Source organism: Cetorhinus maximus, chromosome 6, assembly GCF_964194155.1.
Source record: "Cetorhinus maximus chromosome 6, sCetMax3.hap1.1, whole genome shotgun sequence".
NCBI classification, from domain to species: Eukaryota; Metazoa; Chordata; class Chondrichthyes; order Lamniformes; family Cetorhinidae; genus Cetorhinus; species Cetorhinus maximus.
Window position 1 is genome coordinate 19,624,481 of NC_135884.1, and position 27,888 is coordinate 19,652,368.

The 27,888-nt window shown below is 43.4% G+C and overlaps 1 protein-coding gene and 1 long non-coding RNA gene across 2 annotated transcripts in view; one reads left to right on the plus strand and one right to left on the minus strand.

Annotated features, from left to right (window-relative positions):
- stab1 (stabilin 1) overlaps positions 1–27,888 on the minus strand; it is a 260,057-nt gene that overhangs the window by 148,392 nt on the left and 83,777 nt on the right. The window contains exons 18-24 of the mRNA XM_078543330.1: positions 27,064–27,222; positions 26,176–26,238; positions 17,346–17,444; positions 8,790–8,876; positions 7,730–7,841; positions 6,300–6,486; positions 1,526–1,619 (exon numbers count right to left, since the gene is read on the minus strand). Of these exons, the coding sequence (XP_078399456.1) occupies positions 1,526–1,619; positions 6,300–6,486; positions 7,730–7,841; positions 8,790–8,876; positions 17,346–17,444; positions 26,176–26,238; positions 27,064–27,222 (801 nt within the window). The remainder of the gene's footprint in view (positions 1–1,525; positions 1,620–6,299; positions 6,487–7,729; positions 7,842–8,789; positions 8,877–17,345; positions 17,445–26,175; positions 26,239–27,063; positions 27,223–27,888) is intronic.
- On the plus strand, positions 9,656–27,228 carry LOC144681620 (uncharacterized). The gene is made up of 3 exons (XR_013576810.1): positions 9,656–9,748; positions 26,428–26,516; positions 27,107–27,228. It is a non-coding gene; the product is annotated as an uncharacterized LOC144681620 (long non-coding RNA).

Sequence of the window (27,888 nt, forward strand, 5' to 3'; positions counted from 1 at the left end):
AAATGTCAGCTGTAATCGCTATTGGTTTCTTGGCCTTAATACTGTTGCAAATAGCTGTCATTGTTAGTTTTAAATCTGGATCATTTATTCACTTTACAATAGAATGGCAAACAGAATGGTATCAGATAGCCCAGAATCTAATGACAATAACAAAGTTCAAAGTGTGCACACACCAGGCCAACTTAACTACGACATTCTCACTTCGCACCTCATGCCAAGCTAAATATTGTTCAAAGAACAGTTTAAAAAGGAAATCCTAACTTGGCATTCTGATGCTGTGAATGAAAATGGAATCACATGTTCCAATTATTCAGAACAAATGAGTAATGCAAGAAAATATTTTCACATTATGAAATAATTAAGTAACCTGATGCTGGAAAGTTGCCCACATCAAATCTTGTGCAAATCCTAACAGAACTGAAAGAGGTCTGAGAGTAATGCCATCATTTACACTCTTGGCCATGGTTGAGGCAGGACACAAGGAGCTCCTTACAGGTAAATGCATTAAGTATTTGCACATTGGTATCTCACAAGTTAATTTAAGGAACCTTGTTCTTAGTTACTATTATTTGAGAATAAATACCTATGTTTTACACCTTTTTTTTGTCTACTCTGGTTGCCCTGAATCAGCTCTTTTCAGGTCTTTGAAAATAATATTCTGAAGCAGCCAATAGGAAGCACATTAGAGTGGCCTAGAGGTGACTTGGTTCCTCTGTTTAGCTTATTTGTGGGAAGATATCTATCCTCCATTTGGCTCCTCACCAGAGTGACATGGCTAAAAATATGAATGCAGCAACATACGGGACTGCAGCTTGTTCCCACTTCATAATAGCACTGTGGCCAGGATTTTATAGCCCTGCCAGGGTGTGTCTCCCCCGACAGATGTGGCGAGTCATTTAAATCTCCATTCAGTTTGACGGGACGGTAATATCCCACCAGGCAAGAGAGGCCGTAAAATCCTGACCCATGCGTTGATACTCCAACAGAACATTCTACCCAAAATCTGTGGAAAATATATTTAGTAGGCTTCAAAAGATTAATAAAATTACAAGGGACAATATTTTAAAGCCATTTTAAAGTATTTCATATTCTGTCCATCAGTAAGGTTGCTTACTTTCAATTCTGCTTCTGTCCTTATATCTAACCCACACAACACCCTTTTCACCAATTTCCAAAACTAAATCACACATAAATTCAAACTCATCCAAAAGTGTCCTACCACATTAAGTATGCTTACCATCAACCCTATCCCCACAGGCCTAAAATTGGCTTCCTCTCCCCCAAAGTTATCAAAATCCTCATCCACAATTCCAGCTCCTTCGATGGTCCCAGTGTACTTTACCTCTCTGCAAACTCAATTGGTCCTAAATCCCCAATCGGTGATCTTTGATTCTTGCCTCACCTTACCTCTGCAACCTGTGCACTTTGATTGTGCGTTACAGGTGTCAACATGAGTACAAATTGTTGAATTAGGATCTTATTCAGTCTCCTGACAATAAACAACAGAAATGGTAGCTTTGCTCACATTCTCAGCACATCCTCCTCGATCAGGATTTTTACAAAGATCCTCTGCTTGACAAGAAATCCCATCACCCTCGTATCCATTTTTACATACACATCTGGGGAAAGCATGAAAACATTAAAATGAGATATTATTTCAAACAAATATTATCTGATAATCCAAATCATTGACTCCAAACTAATCAAGTCTTTGGAGAACAAAATTGAGGGCAGGTTAGTCTGCATTTCTGGACTGAAATTTCTCTAGCCACATGATAGGGGCAATAGTGACTTTGCCCTATCTCCTCACAATTCTACCTGCCTTGAAAATGTACCGTTACTGAATTTGTCCTGTAATATTTAGCTGCGGACCTAGCCTCTCATTTTAAGGCCATTAGCCACTGCTCAAGAATTCCCTGTGGGTGACTGAACCATTTAGATGCATCCTGGGATCAATTAGAAACTTATTGCACCAGGTATTGGATATTTCTCTAAATTGGCAGCAGTTTGGTTCCTTTCCTTGGAGAGATGTCAGATTATCAAAAATCTAGTTGGGAATGGCTTTTTTTTTTCCTTCATGGGATGTGGGCATCGTTGGCAAGGCCATCATTTGCTACCCATCCCTAATTTCCCTTGAGGAGGGGTGATGAGTCACCTTCTTGAACCAAGGAAGTCCATCTGGTGTGATACACCCAAAGTGCTGCTAAAAAGCAAGTTCCAGGATTTTGATGCAGTGACAGTGAAGGAACGGCAATATAGCTCCAGGTCAGGATGATGTGTAGCTTGGAGGGGAACTTGCAGGTGGTGGTGTTCCCATGTGTCTGCTGCCCACGTCCTGCTAGGTGGTAGAACTCACAGGTTTGGAATGAGCCTTGGTGAGTTGCTGCAGTGCATCTTGTACAGAGTACACACTGCTGCCACTGTGTGTCTGTCAGTGGTGGTTGGGGTGCCGATCAGCCGGGCTGCTTTGCCCTGGATGGTATCAAGCTTCTTGAGTGTTGTTGCAGCTGCACTCATTCAGGATAGTGGAGAATATTGCATCACACTCCAGATTGATGGCTTGTAGATGGTGGACAGGCTTTGGGGAGACAGGAGGTGAGTTACAGAATTCACAGCCTCTGACCTGCTCTTCTAGCCACAGTATTTATATGGTTAGTTCAGTTTCTGGTCAATGGTAAACCCCCAGGATGTTGATAATGGGGGATTCAGCGATGTTAATGCCATGGAATGTCAAGGGGAGATGGTTAAGTTCTCTCTTGCTGGAGATGGTCATTGCCTGGCACTTGTATGGCGCAAATGTTACATGCTACATATCCAGCCAAGCCTGAATGTTGTCCAGATCTTGCTGAATATGAGCACAAACTGCTTCAGTATGCAAAGAGTTGCAAATGCTGCTGAACATTGAGCAGTCATCAGCAAATATCCCCACTTCTGACCTTATGATGGAGGAAAGATCATTGATGAAGCAGCTGAAGAAGGCTGAGCCTATGACACTACCCTAAGGAGCTCCTGCTGTAATGTCCTGGGAATGAGATGATTAGCTCCAACAAGCACAACCATCTTCCTTTGTGTTAGGTATGACTCCAACCAGTGGAGAGTTTTCCCTCTGTTTCTCATTGACTTCAATTTTTCCAGGGTTCCTTGATGCCACACTTGGTCAAATACTGCTTTGATGTCAAAGGCATCACTCTCACTTCCCTTCTTAATTCAGCTCTTTTGTCCATGTTTGGGCCAAAGCTATAATGAGGTCAGGATCAAGTGGCCCCAGGTGAACACAAATTAAGCATCAATGAGCAGGTTATTGCTGTGTAAGTGCCTCTTGATTGCACTGTCAATGACACCTTCCATCACTTTGCTGATAATTGAAAGGAGGCTGATGGGATGATAATTGGTCGGTTGGATTTGTCCTGCTTTTTGTGGACAGGGCATATCTGGGCAATTTTGTTGAGTAGATACCAGTGTTATAGCTGTATTGTAACAGCTTGGCTAAGGGCATGGCCAATTTTAGAGCACAAGTCTTCAGTACTATTGTCGGGATGTTGTCAGTGCCCATAGCCTTTGCAGTATCCAGTGCCCACAGATGTTTCTTGATATTGCGTGGTGTGAATTGAATTGGCTAAAGACTGACATCTGTGATGTGGGGGAGCTCAGGAGAAGGCCGAGATGGATCATCCACTCAGCACTTCTGGCTGAAGATGGTTGTAAATGCTTCAGCCTTGTCTTTTGCACTGATATGTTGGGCTCCCCCATCATGAGGATGGGGATATTATATCTATCTCATTTAGAAAGGTAGTGCCATAACAGGATGGAGGGTATGCACAGTGTGAAGATGGGACTTCATCTTCACAAAGACTATGCAGTAGTCATTCCCACATATGCTATCATGGACAGATGCATGTGCGATAGGCAGATTGGGAAGGACAAGATATATCAGATTTTTCCCTCTTGTTGGTTCCATCATCACCTGCTGCAGCCCCATTCTGGCAGGTATGTCCTTCAGGACTTAGCCAACTGAGTAAGCAGTGGTGCTATTGAGCCACTCTTGGTGATGAATATTGAAGTCCCCCATGCAGAGTATATTTTGTGTCCTTGCCTTTACCACCCTTCAAGTGGTGTTCAACATGGAGGAGTACTGTTTCATCAGCTGATCAGCTGAAGGAGGGCGGTAGGTGGTAATCAGTAGGAGGTTTCTTTGTCCACGTTTGACTTGCTGCTGTAATACTTCATGGGGTCCAGAGTCAATGTTGAGGACTCCCTCCTGACTGGATACCACTATGCCACAGCCTCTGCTGGGTCTGTCCTGCCGATGGGACATGATAAACCCAGGGATGGTGATGGTGGTGTCTGCGACCTGGTCTGTAAGATACGATTCGGTGAGTATAACTATGTCAGGCTGTTGCTTGACTAGTCTGTGGGACATCTCTCCACATTTTAGCACAAGCCCCCAGATGTTGGTAAGGAGGTCTCTCCAGGGCCAACAGGGCTGGGCGTGCCAATGTAGTTTCCAGTGCCTAAGTCGATGGCAGATTGTCCATCCGGTTTTATTCCTTTTCAACTTTTTTGAAGAGGTTTGGTACAACTGAGTGGTTTGCTAAGCCATTTTAGAGGGCAGTTAAGATTCAACCGCATTGCTGTGGGTCTGGAGTCACATGTAGACCAGACCAGGTGAAGACAGCAGATTTCCTTCCCCATAGGATATTAGTGAACCAGATGGGTTTTTACAACTATTGATGATAGTTTCAGGTCACCATTGCTAAAATTAACTTTCAATTCCAGATTTTTTTAATGGACTAATTGGATTTAAATTCCACCAGCCTCCGTGGTGGGATTTGAACCTGTGTCCTCAGGGCATTAACCTGGGCCTCTGGATTACTAGTCCAGAGGCATTACCATCTCCCCTTCTTTTCGGTGGTTAGTTAGAATTGTTCAGTGGTGATTTACTAGAGTTCTATTATAAGTGCAGGTCTAAACATCCTAGATGTTAGTCTTTTATATATTATATATGGTCTGTTTCATGATTATTTTTCCTTATTTGGTAAAGTATTTTTGTTCCTTTAGGGCTGACTCATTGCTGTTTGCATTATTCCCCCAGCATATAGCTCATTTCCAGATCTTTTCCTCTTGAACCTGAATTGGTGGCAGGAAGAGTGTGCAAATGGTGAGGATTGTCTCATTTTGGGAAAGCAGCAACATTTGTGTTAAATGTTTGTTATTTTAATATTTTCACATGCCTTGTTTCTATGCTAGACGTATAACAATTGTAGTTAACTTTAAGCAGATTGAGAGCCTTGATTGGATTGTTACTTGAGTACGTATAGAGACATATTTTCTGACGCTGGTGTGTGATTGAGTTAGGATATATATATATATTATATATAGTTTCACATTGTGAATAAATCTAAATTGAATAAAGATTGGCTCTGGTTTTATCCTTTACCACTGGCTACCAGGAGTATAACATTAGATGTGGCGATAACAATAATTGTGTCAATATTAATCAAAAATTTAATGAAGTATGCATGGTATATTAACTGGTTTTGTCTGCTAAAGATGCAAATAAGGTGTGTTGGTTAACACATCATCAAGCAAGCAGTACTGGCACTTGAGAAAAATTGCCACTTTAGACCACTTGTTTAAGAAATAATTTTAGTTTTGTTATTAGTCTCATCTCTTTAGTTTGAAGTTGACTCTAATTTTAAGCTGCATTCTTCATAAGAACTTTAGTTCTAATTTAGTCTAATTGTTTGCTCTTTGTACCAGGGCATGCAGATGCAATTTGGTTGCTAATGTCATGTATTCTGCCTTTGTTTTCTATAATGATTTTATAATATTATGGTTATAACTAAATTTATGGCAATTCAAGAAGTAGAGATGTAGACTTGTTTGAAGAATAAGAATTTCTGCATTGCATATACTGCAGAGCTGGGAGATGCACAAGTGAAGTGTACAGTGCCATTTCTGGTGGTTTACATAAAACAGCTTACATAAGCACTTTCCATTATAGCATAAAATGTTCACATAAGCACTTTCCATTATAGTTCTGTTAGAAAAATTTATAATGGAAGTGCATGAAGCCATAATGATTTCTATATGTTGTAGTTCTGTCAATGACAACATAATTAATTGATTGATACAGTGCAATCCACAGAACCAAACAGCCAACATTACTGAACAGGTTATCTGGTCATGACCTCACTGCTGTTTGTCAGGACCTTGCCATGTACAAATTGGCTGCCACATTTTCTACAAATGTTGAAGGGGTAATTGTTATTTTGAAACTTGCCACTTGTTCTCCTTACCTGGCAGTACGATTGTCATATTCACACACAGCAAATGCATGGCAGTATTGGGATAAACCACTCGGACCGCAAGACTCAGTCTTCTTGTCACAGAATATACCTGTGAAACCCTCTTCACATGTGCCAGGTTGACAAATCCCTGCATTTTCAGGTCTGTTATCACAAATCCCATGCAAACAAGGGCAATCTGGAAAGGAGATTCACGTCAACACCACAGGTATAAATGCAACTGCAATTTCCATGTACCCACTCACTCATTCTTTCTTTCCACACAAAAGAAATGTATGTTGTTAGCAAAGATAGTGGTGTGATTTTTCAGAAAGAGCACATTGCCTGACCTGAAGAGACAACTGATCAAGGCAGCAGACTATGTTAGCGCATATATGAAACTTAGTAGTTGTACAATCAAGGTTGCTTAATTGGTTTAAAGTCTTGCACTGGAGTGTATCTGGAGTCTTGTATCAGGAGCACTGTCTGCTGCACTATCTGTCCAATGGTCTATTCAGACCTGCTTAGCAAAAAAGGATTAGGTTGTTTCATGTGAGATTAATGGACGTGCTTTACACGAATGTCCCAAACATTTGAGCCTTAGATATTAACTACAAAATTTAACAATAGCATTTATAAAGATAATAGAGTTTTTTCCACAATGGAATAAAATCTCTGGTACTTGTGTGCAGGCCATTCCATCAAACAACTAGAGTAAACTGAAAATGCCAACAAATTCAGTGAACTTGTAAAGCTCTGATCCTTTGCTTGAGTAAGCTGTATTCCTGTCCTTTAAACGTGTTCTGTTTATCAGCACCCTTATCTTGGAACGGGATTTTATTTTGGATTGATTTTTATTTTTACTGGCATGAGATCTGTGTCAAATGAGACCCAAGGGTTATCTTCCAAGTACTGAATGTGTTACCAATGGAGAGGGTCACTCATTATTACCAGCGCATATGGGAAAATGGCAGGCAACACAGCCATTCTGGGAAGATGCCTCCTTGTAGTTTATTAACATTCACTGTGATGAAATGCTGATCTTCAGCTGGATGATTTAAAATAAATAAAGTCAGGAGCAATTGTAACCTAACCCACCCACCATGAAACTGTTAAGATTGGGTTCAATGCTGGTTTTAAACCCTGCATGGTTTTGTTCTCCATTGGAGCCACTGGAGGGTAATATTAGATAGGATGTAATATCAGCCTTCTGATTTCCACCTGACAGGTTACATTAAAATGACCCTGCTGGTATCTATCTCTATCAGTTCATCTGTAGTGTTAGTTGGTAAAGTTATGCACTGCCCATGATGTTAATTACAAAGAGAAATTCTACAGGTTAACAAATGCCAGTACAAAAACATTAATATGAATTGCATTATATTTTTCCTTTATTTGTAAACCCACATTAACACCATTTGTGAATTTTGTAATTCACTGACCTTGGTTGCAGTTTTCGCCATGTTTGTTGTGACCAGAGCAAATGTGACAAGCAATTCCTTTAAAGTTTGAATAACATTTACATGAACCATCTCCTTCTAATCCATCAATGCACTATGAAGAATAAAATTAATCATTTATTATTCTTAAACTTTCAAAGGATTTAATTTTTTTTTAATGAACTCCTTCACGCCTTACAGTACCAGCAGCTTTAACGTAAGTGAGACATTTGAAATATTACCTATCTGTTTATCTGGATAAAAAAGAAAAGAATGCAGACTTATATAGTGGCTTTCACAAATTTCATCACAGCCAATGAATTACAATTAAAATGTAGCCATTGTTGTAACAAGGCACCCAATGTGTGCACAGAATGAGTAACCAGGGAATTAGTATTGTTCGGGAACTCCCTGATCTCTGTCAGTACTGCCAACACAACAATAGCTTGCAATTATATATGCCTTTTGACATGGAAAAATTCCTTGAGATCCTTTGGAGGGTGAAAGGAAAAGGGGCTCTGAACCAAAGAAGGAGAGATTAGAAAGTGGAAACCAAAAGTTTGAAGCAGAGTTGGGCTGAAGGAGGGTCTCAAAGAAGGAGAGGTAGGTGAATGGGTTGGAAGTGTCTTATATGTCTGAAAACCAGGCCACTAATGGTGGAGTAAAAGGAGAAAGTGGTGCACAAGAGGCTGGAGTCAGAGGAACAGAGTATGTGAAAGTTGTATGGCTGGAGGAGGGTAGAGGGAAAATTATGGGCGAAATCATACAGGGATAGGAATTTTAACTTTGAGGCGGGAGACTGGAAGCCAGTGTGGGTCCAGCATGCCTCATATGCTGACAAAGCCTCTTGCTTTGGTTGGCGTTGATCACACAGCATCAAGTCTTATACCCACTAATGGGTCCAGACTGATTTCCACCTCAAAATGCCTAATGTCGAACGTCAAAGCAGGTTTGGTCATTCTTTGTAATCAAGATTATTGTATTATTTCCTCATAGATATTTTGTCATTTTCTATTAGCCTAAATTTGAAGAATGAATTAGGCTGAATTTTCCAGCAACTTACCTGTCCGTGTCCATAACATGGATTTTTGAAACCACCTAAACAAGGCTTGCAATCTGGACCGAAGAACCCCTTGCAGCATTCTGGTTTCTATACAGAAACAAAAATATCAGATTTTCAGCACACTTTAAAGGATCATGAAGATTCCCTCACTGAAAACAAGCTACATTGAATATTAATGTATATTATTTTGTAATTTAGTGTTACTTCCCCTTTCTCAAGGAAACCATATTGGGATGGATTTTAACTCCCTATCTGGAAACCAGGACAGTGAGGGGTTAAGTGGGGAGGGAGCTAATGGCCTTCCTGCTCAGTGGTCTCCCTGGGAGACCTTGCTTGATTTTAATGGCCAAACCTCATTATATCCTATTGGCCATCTGCTTGCCCATAATGGGCAGAAAGAGGTAGCTAGCAAGACAAAATAGAGGAGTCTGGAGGCCACCCACCACATCATGGTTGAGGGGGGTGGGGAATGGAGGGAGGGATGGTGGCCATTTTGTGGGTGTGAAGGAGGAGCACCCATGACAGCAGTCACCTGTTTCTTTCCGGAATCTGGAGGAGTTCCTCCAGGCCCCACTAAGAGAAACCTTTGACTTACCTTAGAGGGCCACCTCTTATTCCCTGCCAGGTTTGACTGAATGGTTGCCTACTAAGTAGGGTGCCATCATCTTCCTATGGACATTACCTGCACTCGATTAGTATATATTTATGAGGGTTCTGCCTGGGGCAACTAGATACCTAAAAAGGGCCTAGATAAGATGGAAATGGGAGGGAATTGGGTAGGAACAGCTTGGTAAATTCACACTGATGTATTAACTGTGTGCCTATCCTGTTCCCACCAGTGAGGCGTGTTAAAACGGTTTCCCATTTTTCAACTGTTCTCTGCTCTTTACATGCTCTATTTGACACAACAAGATGGGCAACTTGCTTCCAGGCTTCAAGCAATGAAGTCCTGTTGTTGGGTAAGTAACCCAGCTTGAACCATTCATGTATTTTCCTTTTATTTTTCTAAGGAAGTCCCTTAATTGTCTCCTGCATTATTTGGCTGAAGTGAAAAACGCCACATGAGAATTATGAATATGATCCAATATCCTACCTGTCTGTACCTGTGCTAACAACCTAAATTAATACTTAGAAGTTTCCCCTGCTGCGACATCATAAACATACAGACAGATTTCCTGTGTTCACTGTTTCTAGTGAAATCATAAACAAAGTCTAATAAGAATGTGGATAAATTTAATTTTTGGTGATAGCTTAAAGCGGGTGATATCATGGAAATAAAAACTGGGTGAGGTATTTAACAGCCGCTTGATCTATTATTGCCCATTTTGAATTATTGCCAGAAGTTAAAAATATCTCCAATGTGTTTATGACTTTGATCATTTCTGATTATTCCACCAGCTATTTGCAATCGGAGGGAAGTATAACAGCAGTATAAGCATCCAGTGAAGTAAAAGTTAAGCATTTGGGAGCTTATGTAGAGCTTTATGTTCAGTCACTACCTCTGCCTCTTATAGCCCATATACGAGTGTAATTTTGTGCTACCCATTCATACCACACAAGTTATGCCAATGATATTATTCTTAAATTACCAATATAATATACCCTAAAGTCACTGGACCCAATGACATAAGGAAGAGCAGGATGGTGGCCTTACAAAGCGAGCGCAAGAGGTTAGGTGTTAGATTCCAGGCGGTTATTTCAGGATTATTTCTCGTGTCATGTGTTAGGTCAGGTGAGGAGAAGTGCATCAAGCACATGATTGCATGTCTAGACAGATGTTGAAGGGAAGGCTCTGGATTTCTATGCCATTGGAACGAGTTGCAAGACAGAAGGAAGCCCTAAACACAGAATGGGTTCATCTAAACAAAAACTCCCCACTGAAAGGATAATTGGAGCAATGGGGGACTAATTAAACATAAGATGTAGGAGGGCAAAAGTGTAAGTGTGAGGTGTATGGAGAAATGTATTTTTGAAAATATAGGACAGCATTTGAGGAGAAAGATAGTGAAAGAAGAGAAAAGAATAGGGGGCAAGGAAGCTAGGTCTTAATCTAACATGCCCAGCTGTGTCCATGTTAATGTATGGAGGGAGCTGTCAACTGCAGCCCAGATATGTTTAATATATTGACAATGGGCGGAATTTTCCTTGCCCACTGGCATTGGGCATGATCGGTGGTGTGAGCGGACAATATGGCGCGATTGATTTTACGATGGTGGGAAACCAGTTCGCAATCATCTGCTCAGCCCGCCAATGGCAGGCTGCGTTTCCTGCCATTGGCAACGGGAACCTCATTGTAATACATTTGCATATCATTATCAGGCCATCCCATCAGAATCACTCCCCTCACTGGATCGTCCGTCCATGTTAGTGGGAAAGCACACCAATGTTTTTCACAACAGCACATAGAAGACATGCACTTTGAGGGGAACTTGGGGGCGAGTTCACAGTAACATCGTGCAGGGCTAGCCAGGGTCACCTGTTGGACTTCAAGCTTCATGAGCGTCAGGGTGTTGGCGTTAAGGGCAGCCCTGCTGTTGAGGTGAATGGTGGTGGCAGATGGGGGGGGTTGCAAGAGCAGCCCTGCCATTGAAGCGACTCGTGGTGGCAGAAGGGGGTAAAGGGCAGCTCTGCCATTGAATATAGTGCACAAGCATTTGGGGTGGGGATAGGGTGGGTGAAGGAAGTGACCACACATTAGGGAAATCTGCATAAAATGACCATTCCTCTGCAACTGAGACAGCTCAGATGCAGCCACTTCGATTGATTGAGGTCGGGCTCCTAGCTTATCTGTCCACTCAAGCAACACAGAGGCATCAAAGTGCCACCAAGTGCTCCAGCACTTCTCCCTCACAAGCACAGGCTGCAAATTCACAGCAGCACATAAAAGGCATGCAATTGGTGGCCTGCACTTTGAGGGCAGCATTTTAGTGGACTGCAGAACAGTTGGACTGCACACATTGTACAATCTCCTTGGTAAAGCTGGCCATGGAGCAGTCACTGCTGGAGGCCTCACAGCCCCTTGCAATATCATCATCCCGGTTTGGACCAGTCTCCTCCATGGTTCAAGATACCAGTGCAGTCTTGCAGCGTGGGTTAGGAGAATGAGCTGAGAACACAGCATGGAGTCCAATGGGCATAGCTGCCACCAATCAGTCGGATGGAGTGGGGTGGAGGTAGTGGGGTTTTTAGGCAGCCATGCAGTGCACTAACCTCTGGCCATCCAAGTGATGGCCAGCACTCTCCGGGAAGCACTAAGGGGCCTTCACACTTAACCAGGATAGGTTCTTAGTACGCCCATGCTAACCACGTGTCTCCCTCTTCCATCCTGCAGGAGGAGTACGTCAGAATCATGGAGCTTGGTGAACTAGCTGTATGCTTGATGGCCTACAGGGTGCATAGACATGAGAGGAGAGTGGCTGAGGCCCCTGGCTGCACTGAGGGAGGAGCAGCAAACTCAGGAAGGAGGGGCGGCTGGGGCTCCTACACACACCGCCCGAGAGCCACAGCAAGCCGTCACAGACCGTCGCCTAGCTAGACCCAGGATAGACGCCACTTTTCATTCCTGCAGATGACTGAGGACCAGTGTCACCAAAGACAGTGCATATCCAGGGAACTGGTTGGTCACATCTGCCAGCTACTGCAGGATTTGATGCCACGGGGTCATGGAGGGCGTTTTTTTTATTCCTTCGTGGGGTGTGGGCATCGGTGGCTAGGCCAGCATTTATTGCCCATCCCTAATTGCCCTTGTCCAGAGGGCATTTTTAAGAGTCAACCACATTGCTGTGGGTCTGGAGTCACGTGTTAGGCCAGACCAGATGAGGACAACAGATTTCCTTCCCTAAAGGACATTAGGGAATTAATGCATCCACTGCCGGTGGCTGAGTGACCGCGGCACTCAATTTCTACGCAGTGGCTCCTTTCAGGGCTCCACAGGTGACCTCTGTGGGATCTCTCAAGCCTTCACCCACAAACACATCCATGAGATCACGGATGCCACCTTTGCAAGGGCACACAACTTTGTGAATTTCGCCCGGGACCAGGACAGCCAAGATGCAAGAGCGATTGGATTCGCCCAGATCCCGGGTTTCCCACAGGTGCAGGGTGTGATCGACTGCACTCATGTGGCACTCAGATCTCAGTCACTACACACAGTGAACTACATCAACCGCAAGGGGTTCCATTCACTGAATGTGCAGCTGGTGTGCGACCACCGGAAACGCATCCTGCAGTTGTACACACATTTTCCAGGGAGTGTGCATGACGCCTACACCCTCAGTCGGTCACAGATCCTTGGAGTCTTCCAGGGTCCACAGAAGTTGCAAGGATGGCTCCTCGGGGACAAGGGCTACCCGCAGAGGCCGTGCCTGATGACACCCATGCAGCGGCCTCAGACTGTAGCAGATCAACAATATAATGAGGCTCATGCTGTAGCTTGCATCTTGGTGGAGCAGACCATCGGGATGCTGAAGATGAAGTTCCAGTGCCTGGACTGGTCTGGTGGAGCCCTGCAATATAGTCCATAGAGGGTGGCACGCATCGTCATCGTCTGCTGCACTCTTTGCAACCTGGCGCTCCAACAGGGAGACGATCTGACTGAAGAGGAGATGGAGGAGCTGCACGCCTCCTCCAATGAGGAGAATGCTGACGGGGATGAGGGTGAGGAGGTCCTCGGAGGCGACGATGACGGGGATGAGGCCTTCGCACGAGCTAGACAAGGCAGGCGGGCTCGGGAGGTCCTCATAGCTGCTAGATTTGTGGAGGATGATGACGACATGCAGTGAGGTGACCCCATAGAACCTCACATTGCCTCTGAGAATGTCTGACTCCTGTCTGGCTGAGGGTAGATCACATGCGCCCTGTGATCAGGCTCACATCATAGAGGCACAGCCATGAAACTTTAGAAGCATTTGATGCTTTGTCCACCTTCAGCATCTGAGCCCTTCAGGAGCTGGAGCACAGCTTCACTGGTCACAGATGCTGAAGAGATGAGGGCCAGCCCCTCCTTAAAGGTGCTGAGAGCACCCAGAGAATGAGAGAACTCTGTGGAGCCTGCCCACTACATTCTGGCAGCAATGACAAGCACCGCCAAGGTGCAGGCATCAGTAATATTTCCAGGGAATGTGAGGCCGGACCATCACTTTGGTCTGAAGACTGCACAGAGCACAGGGAAGAGGCCCCAGACTGAGGCACCTGCCTTTATCTTGTGTGGAAATGTTTCACATCTGAGCTACAAGAACACTGCTCATCAGAAGAAGGAGCCATAGGTAGGAAGACATTCTTGGGAGTTTATTGACAATGGTGAACAGTATGTACAAGTGATTAACACCTGTGCCCAGGCTGTGCAACTAATTCTCCTTAACATTCCTAACCCTGCCGCTACATCCTGGTGCTCCCCAGACATCCACAGCGGAGGTGAAGGCAGCCTGCTGACTGCTACGCCCTGTCTGTGATGACCTTGGCAGGCGTCCTCTGGAGGGCCGAGACTTGGATGGCCAAGCCTGCTTTCGGAGCCATGCTGTGTGGCAATGGCACCCTCCTCAGCCTGTGGAGCTGGAGCTGTTGAGGTCACAGGAAGAGGGGAGTTGGATGGGCTGGACACTCTCGGGGTCACCTGGATGGAGGAGCCTGGGGTGTGCACCTGCTGATCCTCCTCCCTATGGGTGCCTGGTGGCCCCAGGCTGACTCCTTGAGGAGCAGGGGTAGCTGGAGTGAGATCGAGCTGCCCGGCACCCCTTTCACGTACACACTATTGGAGGCCAACTATGGCATCAGCGATGGAGTTGAGGCCACGCAGCAGTGCAGGAGCAAAGTCCTGGCTCAAGGTCTCCATAGGGGCTGCCATCCTACCAGTGTTGACCTCGGTGCATTGGCATGCCGGTGCTATTACCTCAGAGTGAAGGCAGATGGACTCCTCCATCTTGCCTTGCAATCTGAGGAGCGCAGCGGACATCCTTTCCTGATGTTCCCAAGCTTGCCTTCGCATCTCCAGCAACTGTGACATGACTGAGTCCAGAGGCTCCTCACCTGACTCAAACTCAGCAAAGTTCTGGCCTCCAGCAGTCCTCTGAGTGCCAAAAACCTTGGAAGTCCCTGCCTTCACCTGCTGTGGATCAGACAGTGCAATGTGCTCACCAGATTCTGATCCCGTGCTATTCTAAAGCTAAGTCCCACCAAGGTGTGTGTCTCTGCACTGGTGGAGGGTGTGGGTGGGCTAGGTCTTCAGAGAGGGTGTCTCCTGATTCCTCTTCAGAAGTTCCTTCAGGGTTTGATTGGAGTCCCTGGGTGGTGGACTCCGTCAGCTGTTTGGCAGATGTGCCTGTGAGAGCAAGGGGAGATAATTAGTGAATGGCAGTGGCCTGTGAAACAGGACACATCACTCACAGCATCGTTGTCTGATGAATGTTGCACTGCTGGATCCTCATTTGGTAGAGCAGCGCCGACCTCACCGTCAGCACAGGAATAGTCCAGATCCTTGCCGGCCATCTGGATGGCTCTGTTTTCAAAGTCCATGAGGACCTTAATTATGGGCATTCTGCCACCGGTCTGCGACCTCTCCCTCTTGTTGCATGCCAGCTTACCCTGCATGAATAGAGATGGAGACGCCTGCCAGGCCGATGATAAGTGTGCCTGGCCTGCGTGGGTGGTGAGTGGTCCCATGGACGGGATGAAGACAATTACGCTGAGTGTCAGAGACTGAATGGTAATGTCCCTTGAACTGGCAGTGAGTGAGGGCTCTGTGGATGTGTGATGGGTTTGTGAGTGTGTGACTTGAGAGTGATGAAAAGAGTGACTTACGCTGGCAGAACAGAGGAGATCATTCATCCTCTTGTGGCACTACGTGGGTGTCCTCTTTTGCTGACCACTGCTGCCATCGCTTCCCAAGCTGGGTTAGTGCTGTTGCTCATCCTGCAGCCAGAGCAGGGGTAGAGGACACCCTGACAGGCCTCCATGGCATCTGAAAGGCACTCGAGGGACACATCACTGCACCTGGAGGCTGCAGTCTTGTTCAATTTCAGAACCATGTCTTCCGTGCAGCAGCGGTGGTCTGGAAGCACTGAGATGTGTGTTTGTGGCTGGACTTTAAATATAGCGTCCGGCGTGATGCAGTGGCGAGGTGATGACGGGCGGGTGAACGAGAGCCCGCCCACCATGGAAACGGCGGGTTTACCAGAAGTGCATAAATAATGTGGTGGGTTCGGGATGATACGGCATGAAAACCCACCATTACGGCCAGTGGGTAAAATGTCATTTTACCCGCCCGCTACTACACTTAGTGCAAATCTGGGACGGTTCCGCCCAGTGTATCAAGTGTCATTCCGCCTCCATTTGGCAGCCCATCAGAAGCAGCCAGTACATTTGTAAATGGGCAAGGAATGCACTGGTTTATCACTTTACTGAAGAAGAAAACTGGCAGCAATATCCTGCAAAATGCACAATTCCCAACAGAACAACCAATGCAAGGGACAAAGTGCAATAATATTTATCAGAAAGATGTAAAAGAAATCTGCATATAACACCAATATCTACCTACCTTTAAGAGGCTTTCTTGAACAGGACAGACCCCAGGATCCCCGAAGCACCCATTTCAACTGGGCAAGCAATAGGCCGTAGGCAGTCCCTCACCACCAGTTCAAAGTTCGGGCAAGGGGCCTAATGTAAATAAATATACAATTAAAGTGAGGGACGCGCATCCTGGAAGCACGGCCTCATTTTTGGCCCAGAAGTTGCCTGTTAAGAAGTTGGGTGCACTACAAATTGGGTATGTACAGGCTGGGGCTTAATTTTCCAACCCTCTTCCCCTTTTCCCTTCCCCACAAGCACTGCCTGCAAGGCCCTCCATCCTTTGTGGACTGTTGGTAAATTTACTTTGGAACATTTTACTACAAGTGATTGTTGAGACAGAAACATTATCAATTATGAAGGAAGTGAAAAAGTATTTGAAAAGGAGAAATATAAAGAATATGAAGAAAGGTCAAGGAAATGGGATTAGAGTGGGCAGCTCCTGATGGAGAGCTAACACTGGAACAATCATGATGGCCTAATCGCCCCCTTCCGTGCTGGAAATTCTATGATTCTATAATCTTTATAGAAATGAAACAGCTGTTGATAATTCAAAGCAGCCCGCTCTCTGCTTCTGACCTAGCTATGACTGATCACAAACTGAAAGGAAATCATGTGTTCTGCAATAACAGCACTATCATTTTATACTACACTCCACCTGCCAATAAAAACACTGCAATAACCAGACATCAATATCCCAATGAGCAGAGCCTCATAATTATTATTTCAAAACTTATTTATGATAATCCAACCTCCTACAAGGACAAAATGGCACACTTTCTTTAATCAGCATAATATCCTAAGGTTATCATTTAACAACATTTTTGCACATTCATAAGATTTGGTTTATTGCATTATAAAATGTTGTTGAAATGTTTGTACTGTTCTAAATCCCCAAATGACGTAATTTATCAAGGCACAAGGTCAGATGAATAATATACAGCTCATAAATCATTAATTCATTGCAGTAGACATGACGCAATGTAAGATACTTACAACAACGGTCTGGTTACAGTGTCTAGCACAGCCAGAGCTCCTACTATAGATAACATCATCAATTGATGTATCGTACACACAATTTTGTACATACGTTTCCTGCAGATACAAAAGTTTAGCTATGAATAAAGTTACTGCACAAATCAAGCATCTCTCATAATGATACATGAATATTAGACATGCAAATTCGCTCAACCATTGTGTAATATTGCAAATTATTTATGTTCATTAGGTTCACACATGATATAAATATTATAATCCATCTGTCAGGGTTATGTGTTCTATTTATAGCATATGGCACTTTATTGTAGTTTTCAAAATGTATTTTCTACAATATCTAATGGGCTGAAATTGCGGTTTGTGCTTTTAGCATATTTATATGAAATTGTTCCGTCAGAGATTAATCTGATTATTGTAACACTTTGTTAAAACAGAAAACAATGGAATTCCACATTAATATATTTCATGACTTGGAACGATTTCACCATATATGAATATAATAAGGGAAAAATGTATGAAAGCTTACATGCAAAAGAAGGAACAGTTAATAGTTATATGATGCTGTCTCTCGATGGGACTGAAGAGGAAATGCTGACATTTTGTTAGTGTTTTTGTGATTTTTACCTTTAATCTTAGATCTCTTCATGTGACACAGCAATTAATAATGCTCAGAATAAAAGTGGATAATTTATTTGCATGCGTCTTTGTTCAGAGTTAGGCGATCAGTGACCAGCTGAGTACTTTTTTTTCATTCTTGGGATGTGAGCATTTTTGGCAAGGCCAGCATTTATTACCCATCTCTAATGCCCTTGAGAAGGTGTTGGTGAGCCGCCTCCTCGAAATGCTGCGGTCCATGTGGTGTAAGTGCCTTACATTGCTGTTAGGGATGGAGTTTCAGGATTTAGATGCAGTAACAGTGAATGAACGGTGGTATAGTTCCAAGTTGGGATGGTGCATGACTTGGATGGGAACTTGGTGTTCCTGTGTCTGGTGCTCTTGTTCTTCTCAGTGGTAGGGATCATGGGTTTGGAAGGTGCTGTCGAAGGAGCCTTGGAGAGTTGCTGTAGTGCATCTTGTAGATGGTACATGCTGTTGCCATTGTGCACCAATGATGGAGGGAATTAATGTTTAAGTTAGTGGATGGGGTGCAGATCAAGTAGGCTGTTTTGTCCTGGATGTTGTCAAGATTCTTGAGTGTTGCTGGAGTTGCACTCATCTAGACAAGTGGAGAATATTCTATCATACTCCTGACTTGTGCCTTATAGATGTTGGACAGGCTTTAGGCATCAGGACGTGAGTTACTTGCCATAGAATTGCCAGCCTCTGACCTGCTCTTGTAGCCACTTTATTTATATGGCTAGTCCAGTTATTTCTGGTCAATGGTAACCCCAGGATGTTGATGCTGGAGGATTCAGCTGTAGTAATGTCATTGAATGTCAAAGGACATAGATACTCTTCTGTTGGAGATGGTCATTTCCTGGCACCTGTATAGCATGAATGTTACTTGCCACTTATTAGTCCAAACCTGAATGTTGTCCAGGTAATGCTGTATGCAGGCACGAACTGCTTCAGTGCCAGTGGAATTGCAAATGGTACTGAACATTCTATAATCATTAGCGAGCTTCCCCATTTCTGACCTTATAATCGAGGTAAGGTCATTGGCAAAGCAGCTTAAGAAACTCCTGCAGCAATGTCCTGGGACTGAGATGATCGGCCTCCAGCCAAGCACAACTATCTTCCTTTGTGCTCGATATGACTCCAACCAGCAGAGAGTTTTCCCTCTGTTTCTCATTGACTTCAGTGTTACTAAAGCTCCTTGATGTCAAGGACAATCACTCTCGCCTTATCTCTGGAGTTCAGCTCCTTGATCCAAGTTTGGACTAAGGCTGTAATGAGGCCTGGGGGTGAGTAGATCTGATGGAACCCAAGTTGAACATCAGTGAGCAAGTTGTTGTTGATTAATAGCTGCTTGACAGCACTGTCAATGGCACCTTTACTTTGCTGATGATTGAGAGTAGTCTGATGGGACAATAATTGGCCGGATTGAATTTGTTTTGCTGCTTGTGGACAAGACTTACCTGGGCAATTTTCTATATTGTTGGGTAGTAGTCAGTGTTGTAAGCTGTACTCAAGCAGCTTGGCTAAAAGCATGGCTAGTTCTGGAGCACAAGTTTTCAGTTGTACAACGGATGTTGTCAGGGCCCATAGCCTTTTCTGTATCCACTGCCTTCCACCATTTCTTGATATCACATGGAGAAAATTGGATTGTGTGAAGACTGATATCTATTATGGTGGCAGCTCAGCAGGTATTGATGTGCTAGGTCTGCAGAAGATGGGGATGTTTTTGGAATCTCCTCCTCCAGTTAGTTGTTTAATTGTCCAGCACAATTTATGCCTGGATATGACAGAATTGTAGAGCTTTGATCTGATCCTTTTGTTTGTGACATTGCTTAGCTCTATCTATAGCATTCTGCTTCCACCGTTTAGCATGCATGTAATCCTGTGTTGTAGCTTCAATGAGCTTTATGACTTAGTGCCATTCTCTTGCCTTTCCCCCGTATCATAGCACATTGTTTCTATTTAAATAACCATCTAATGCCTTCTTGAATGCTTCAATTGAACCTGCTTCTACAAAACTTCCAGGCAGTGCATTCCAGACTTGAACCATTCGCTGTGTGGAAAAGTTTTTTCTCACATCACAGAATCACACAGAGTCACAGTGCAGAAGAGGCCCTTCGGCCCATCGAGTCTGCACTGACACGTGAGAAACACCTGACCTACCTACCTAATCCCATTTACCAGCACTTGGCCCATGGCCTTTAATGTTATGACGTGCCAAGTGCTCATCCACACATTTGCTTCTTTTGCAAATAACTTTAAATCTGTGTCAAAATAAAAATAAAAATAGCTGGAAAAACTCAGCAGGTCTGACAGCATCTGCGGAGAGGAACACAGTTCTGTATGACTCTTCATCAGAATTAAATCTGTGCCCTCTGGTTCTCGATCCTTTTATGAACAGAAACAGTTTCTCCCTATCTACTCCATCCAGTCCCATCATGATTTTGAGCACCGCTATCAAATCTCCTCTTAACCTTCTCTTACCCATGGAGAGCAGTCCCAACCTCCCCAATCTATCTTCATAACTGGAGTTTCTCATCCCTGGAACCATTCTTGTAAACCTCTTCTGCACTCTCTCCAATGCGTTCACATCCTTCCGATAGTGTGGTGCCCAGAACTGTACACAATACTCCAGCTGAAGTCTAACTAGCATCTTATATAAGCCCAGCATATAAGCTCCCTGCTCTTGTACTCTATGTCCCTATTAATAAAGCCCAGGATACTGTATGCTTTATTAACTGCTCTCTCCACCTGCCCTGTCACCTTCAATGATCTATGCACACATACACCCAGGTCTCTCTGCTCCCGCACCTGCTTAAGGATTGTACTTCAAAGCTTTATATTGTCACTCCATGTCCTTCCTACCAAAGTGCATCACCTCACACTTCTCCGCATTGAATTTCATCTGCCACCTATCTGCCCACTCCGCCAACTTGTTTATGTCCTTTTTAAGTTCTATACTGTCCTCCTCACAATTTACAATGCTTCCAAGTTTCATGGCACTTTATTTTTAGGTATGCCAGATGCTGCTCCTTGCATGCTCTTGTGCAATCCTCTTTGAACCAAGTTTCAACTCCTGGCTTGGTGGTAATGGTAAAGTGAGGGAAATAGCGTGCCATGACGTTACAGATCGTAGTTGAATACAATTCTTCTGCTGCTGATGGCCGACTTCACTTCATAGATGCCCAGTTTTGAGCTGCTGAATATTATCTGAATCTGTACCATTTAGCATGTGGTAATGCCACATAACGCAGTGGAGAGTGTCCTCAGTGTGAAAATGGACTTCATCTCCACAAGGACTATGTGGTGGTCATTCCTTCTAATGCTGTCATAGATAGATGCACCTGCAACAGGTATATTTCTAAGGACAAGGTCAAGTAGGCTTTTCCCCTTGTTAGTTCTCACACCACTTGCCCCTGTCTACCAGATATGTCCTTCAGGACTAGGCCAGCTTGGGTTAATCGTGGTGCTACTGAATCATTCTTGGTGATGGACATTGAAGACCCCACACAGAGTATATTATATGCTCTCGGTACCCTCAGTGTTTCTTCCAAGTGGTGTTCAACATGGAAGAGCACTCATTCATCAGACAGGGTGGTAGGTGGCAATGGGCAGGAGGTTTCCTTGCCCATATTTGACCTGATGCCAAGAGACTAAATTGTGTCCGGACTCATTTTTGACAACTCCCAGGACCACTCTCTCCTGACTGTATACCTGTGTGCCACCACCCTGGTGGATTTGTCCTACAGGTAGGACAGGACATACCCAGGGATGGTGATGGAGGAGTCTGCGATGTTAGCTGCAAGGAATAATTCGTTGAGTACGAATATATCAGGCTGTTGTTTGACTAGTCTTTGGGGCAACGCTCCCAATTTTGGCACAAGTCCCTGGATGTCAATGAGGATGACTTTTCAGGGTTGTCTGGGCAGAGTGTGTCTTTGTCCTTTCTGGTGCCTAGGTCAATGGCAGGTGGTCCATTGACAGCTTCTGTAGTGGTTTGATACAACTGGATGGCTTGCTTGGCCATTTCATACAGCAATTAGAAGTTAGCTACATTGCAGTGGCTAAAAGCTACTGCGGATGCTGGAAATCCAAAACAAAAACAGAATTACCTGGAAAAACTCAGCAGGTTCGGCAGCACCGGTCATGAGGACTCGAAACGTTGGCTGATTTCTTCTCCACCGGTGCTGCCGGACCTGCTGAGTTTTTCCTGGTAATTCTGTTTTTGTTTCACATTGCAGTGGGCCTGGAGTCACATGTAGGCCAGAACAGGTAAGGACAGCAGATATTCTCCCTAGAAGGGCAACAGTGAACCAAAAGGGTTTTTACATCAACCCGGTAGTTTCATGATCATTATTACTGAGACTAAAATTTTATTCTGGATTTATTAATTAATTGAATTTAAATTCCCCAGCTGCTATGGTGGGATTTAAACCCATTTCTCCAGAGCATTAGTGCAGGTTTCTGGACTACTAGTCCAGTAACATTAACACTATGCTATTGTCCTTAAACATGAGTTTGTTATCCCTACATCTCCCAGCGCCATTTTAAAACCAACAACCAGAAGACAGTGGAGGGAACTCAATCAGTTGTGCCAGCTTCCCCTCCCTGCTACTTCCTATTGATAAGATCTCTGGGTCCCTCTCAATAGGTCTCCACAACATCATGGCTAGCACTGGCAATGGATATGAAGGCTTATAAGTGCAATCTGTTCCTTCCAATCGGAGGTACTTCATAATGAGCTCCAATGCACTCAACCAGTGCAGTGCCTTTGTTTGAAAGATTTCAATGTGCCTTATGTAGTTATGTGGCGTTTGTGGCACAAGACTCTAGTTTTAGCTTGCAGGTTGTAAGTCTTGCCAGAAAATGAGCTCTAGCATTGAGCAGGCCATTCTCATTATCTTTGCTGGTCTGCATTACTTTAACTCCACTGAGCCTAAAAGTAAAAGAAAACTGATCTGTTTTACTGTAGATTTGCCACATTTGCCAATTTATGCACAGCATTGACTGGGTTATCTGTTCTGTGAGTTTGGTTGAGAGATAAACTTTCGCCCAGGACTCTCTTGCTCTTTTTGAAAAGTGTCATGGGACTTTTCATGAGAGGGTAGATGAGGCCTCAATTTAATGTCTGATCTGAAAGATGGTGCAGCACTCCCTCAGTACTGCACTGAAAAGTCAAGCCTCTTGATTGAGGCTTGAGCCAGGACATTTTGGCTCAGAGGCAAAAGTGTCACCATTGAGGCAAGGAACTTAAACATTTCTGATGCAAGGTCATTGACCTGAAACATCGGGCAGAATCGTGTTGAGGTGCCAGGCATCTCACCTGCCATCTGAAGAGTCAGCAAGAGACCCGTGCTGCTTCTTTTCAGGAAGGCCCACCGAACCACATGCTAATCAGTCAATGGTGAGGCCAGCAGCGGGCCTTCCCCTGGAATTAAGATCCCAGGGGCAGAAGTTTCACCTATTGAGAGCAGGCCAATCAGAGGCCTTGTGCTCAGCAGCACCACTGCGGAGACCATGGCTGCTGCCAGAAGGACAGGTACTGGAGTCCCAGGATCACCGATTCTGGCCCGTCTGCAACTGAGTTAATACCACCAGCAGCGGGATGAGGCCCTTAAGTGGTCATTAATTGGCCACTTAAGGGCCTCAATTAGCAGCAGAGCCAGAAGGTTAACCATGGGCCTTCCCACCTAGAACTTGATTCTGGCAGAGGTGGGAAGGCAGTGGGATTCCAGTATGTCACCATCCCATCTAAGCAAATGCCCTTCCCACCTCCAAGTTCACCAACAATGAGAGCACAAGGTTCCAGCCATTAACTCTGTTTCTCTCTCCACAGACGTTGCCAGAACTGCTGAGTATTTCCAGCATTTTCTGCTTTTATAACTTAAAAATGTAACTGATGAGAGGTTGCTAACTGTACCAAGTAGAGATGGTAGGGAAACATTGCAGTCACCTTTTCAACACAATATGTTGATTTGGTCTTCTCAGTGTGAAATATACTACTGCCTAACACCCAATTTTCAATTTACTGCTGGCTGCATTGATCTGTCATCAGCTCTCCTTTAGATGTGGAGTTAATCACTCTATAGAGGATGGTATTATCAGTAGAAAGAACATTAATTTTAACCATATTTACCAGATTAGCGATGAATATGAGAAATATGGCGTGACCAAGCATGATTACTTGAGGGCCACCTCCATGTGCTGTCATAGGCTTTTTAAAATTATAACTCAGTTATACTCTCTAAGAAAATCATATACCCAAGCTTTGCAGTTCATTCGCTACACCACCTTATTTTAGCTTCTCAATGAGGTTAAGATGCCATACTTTATTGATAATTCTAGAAACATAGAGCGCTGTTGTTCTAGGCAACTGGAAAATAACTCTATTGGAGCTTAAGACATTGAGATTGTCACTATTCAATCAATTTGATCTGAATCCAAACCAGACAAGTGGATACTGTGACTTACATATTGCAACAACATTTATTCAAAATAGTGCCCTTGAGGATTTGCCCTTTTGACATTAGAAACAGGTATGAATTTGATTGCTGACCTGTACTGTGACCTCGTCTCATTGGTCTTGGGGTGGAAAGGAAAATGATTAGTCAGAGTTCCCAATCCTGATCATTATTGAGCGAAAGGAGAAGAAAACTGGCCAAAAAGAAAAATTGGCTCAAGAATATCAAACTATTTTAAAGCATAGTTATTAAAGCATACTTATTCTTTCTGAAGACTTTCTAAAGGACGCAGGGCTATGGAGAAAGAGCAGGGGAGTGGGACTAATTGGTTAGTTCTTTCAAAGACCATTACAGGTCTGGTGGGCCAAATTACCTCCTTCTGTGTTGCTTGATTCTATGATTACAAGCCCTAAACAATACCATGCAAATAGTTCATGGTTCATATGTTTTAGGATATAGATTTTGTTTAATGGGAATTAAAAGTTTAATTGTAGAAAATGGGATAAACACAATTAAAGCAAGCTTGGAGCATTTTACACTTTAACGTTTGAAGTCACATTGCTGTAACAACTGGAAAGGTGAGATCACAAAACAGTGGGCAGGCTTACTTAGGTAAAGAGCTGGAAAGGTGATATCTGCAATGCTCATGGTAAGGGCAGTCCAGGAATATGTTTTTGTTCTGGGATGTAGAGCTAAATTACTTTAAAAACATTCAGTAAACCTTGAAAGGTTGTAAAATCCATTTACATTATCAGAACAAAGAAAAAATTGTAAAAGAGAGATAATTAACCTAAAGTTGGGTTTGAGGATAGTCCAGAGCAGGTTATACCATCATGGAGATGGGTGCAGCTTAGGGGAGTTCTCTGAGTTCAATTTAACTGTGTGGTTGCTGAGAGAGTTAGTTGCAGTTTGGACCTCGTGTGGTTTGCAACTCACTGAGAGAAGATAGCCAAAATAAATGACAGTTAGCTAGACCTGTGCTGTAAGCAGAATAAAAAACTAATTTCAACATTAGGTGTGTGGAATGCAGGTGAGGCTTAATCTCAGTTTGAATTTTGTGAGGGAACAGAAGCTTGAAGATTGTCTAGTTTGAAACTAGTGGGAGAATCCACCATGGTCCCTACAGAGTCTCGTTATAAAGAAAGCAACAAGCAGATTAGCTTGGAAGTATTGGAAAAGGAACCAGAAAAAGGGACTGAATCATCCACAGTAAAGAGATGATAAATGAAAGTTTTACCTCTGAGAATAGCTGGAGCGGAGGAGAATTCTTCAGAGGACTGTGGTATACTTATTGATGGCCCCTGCTGAAGTAAATAACTTTAAGATTGATGTGGCTCACAAGAGAATTTTCAGGGAAGTAAGAAGTAAACCTGAGTGCATAACATATGTAGTTGTAAACTATAGTGTTAACTTACTTATATTTATTTGCATTGTTTAATTTGTTCTATATTCTTTAAAAATTGTGTTTTGTTAAAAAAAAGGTGAAATCGTGTGGAATAGTTTTATTGGTTAAAAAGGTGTTTAGATTTCTATTTAAATATCAATGGTCCCTAATCGGATCGTGACAATCCAAGAAATTCAGCACATGTTTTATACAATGATAGTTGTCAGCGAACTTAAGGCTTGCACACTCATAAAGTGCTCGAGTTTCTCTTGTGGTTTGTGATTTTCTCAGAGGAACGACTGAGTTAAATTAGAACTATAACTCAATATGGATTGTGTGTCAGAATAATTGAAATGTTCAGAGTTACCATTGGCATGCTTCCATCTGGGCAGTGGCTATCATTCAACGAGGAACAGTCTCCACAGGGAGCCTAAAGAACACAGAAGATTAGAGCAGCAAAATTAACTGGAGGCCAATGCTAATATTGCTTTATAGGATGGATGTTGTGATGCCTCAAACCAACAGCAGCCAGTGCACAGTGGAATGTTGTGGACATCTTGGCCAGTGGCAGTGGGACTGGCGGATCCACTGGGGTAAAATATTTATTGTCCATTTTCAGAAGCATGTTCCAGCACATGCCTGAAGCAAGCGACTTGAGGCTCGCCTGAAGCATTCCTGATAGCTTGCCTCACTATCAGTGCTCCTCAGGTAAGTCTGGAAAGTGGGATCCGATGGTGAGGGCAAAGAGGAGTGGCAAAAGGTGTGATCATTGGCTGGCAACCACGTTGAGGGGCCACTGTGCTGCCAGGAGGAACACTCCTGCTCCTGCTATATATCAGATATACGTGAACATGGATCCAGGCTTAGGCTAATTGGATTTAATCATACTGGATCCAAAACCATAAATTTCATTTTGTTTCAAATATGCAGATTCCTGTTTTTCACAATCATGGGGATTGTTTTAATATGATGCATTGGTTCAGTATCCTTTTGCAGATGGAAAACAAAATGTACTTCAATCACATGGGAACGGTCTGTAAAACGTACTGTGTCATCAGATAAAAATATTCACTGTATTGTATATATTAATACATTTTACATCATTTTAATAATCCTGGCTACTTTGCTTGATTTTCCCATTAAAAAATGCACCTGAACTTAGTACATTAATAAACCCATTTAGCAAAATGAATGATTGCCCAACTGTGTAAAATAGTCGAGCTACTGTTACCATTATAAGGTTACTTGACTATACCGTTACTATACGATAGTGAATTTCATCACATCTTTTCGGCAAGATGGGGAGTATTGAAGGAGGAATGAGGATGCCATCCAAAGTGTGAATGATGCCATTTGAGGCAACAATATCTCTTTTATGTAAAGGAACTCCCTTGCCACCCAACAGAATCTGGCCCTGTGAAGAGACAGAAGAGAATTTTATTCAATCAAATTCATGTTCTAATCAGGATGACATTACTTAGTGATAATTTCTAGATTATTGCCAACTCATTATGTTGTAGCATTTCTCTAACCAGAATTTTTCAACAAAAGTATTATTGTGCCCCAATTGCCTAATGTTTTTATTTTCTTCATTTCAAAAAGATTCTCACTGTTCTTTATGCTCCAGAAATAATATTTGACATTGTCCTGATGATCAATAAAATTTAAGAATAATAAAATTCAGCTATCCAATCATAGCTAAAGAATCACCTGCAATTGTTTCTTTTCCCATTCCCACACTGTTACCTATGGTGGCCATGCAAGGACCTATCCTTGGTGCTTCTATTTCTCACTTACATGCCATCTCTCAGCAAAATCATTCAAAAACACAGTATCATTTTCTACACATATGCTGAAGCCCTACCTCACCATCATGACTCTAGAGATCTCCAAACTGTCATATTGCTTGTCCAATATTCAGTGCTATGAAAAGATGAACAGAGATTTCTTCCAATTAAAAATTGGAAATAACAAAGCCATTATCTTTGGTTCCCATTCTAAAACTCCATTCCTTAACCAACTCCATCTCTCTCCCTGACCACTGTCTGAGGCTGACTTTGGGGATCATACTTGACCTGAG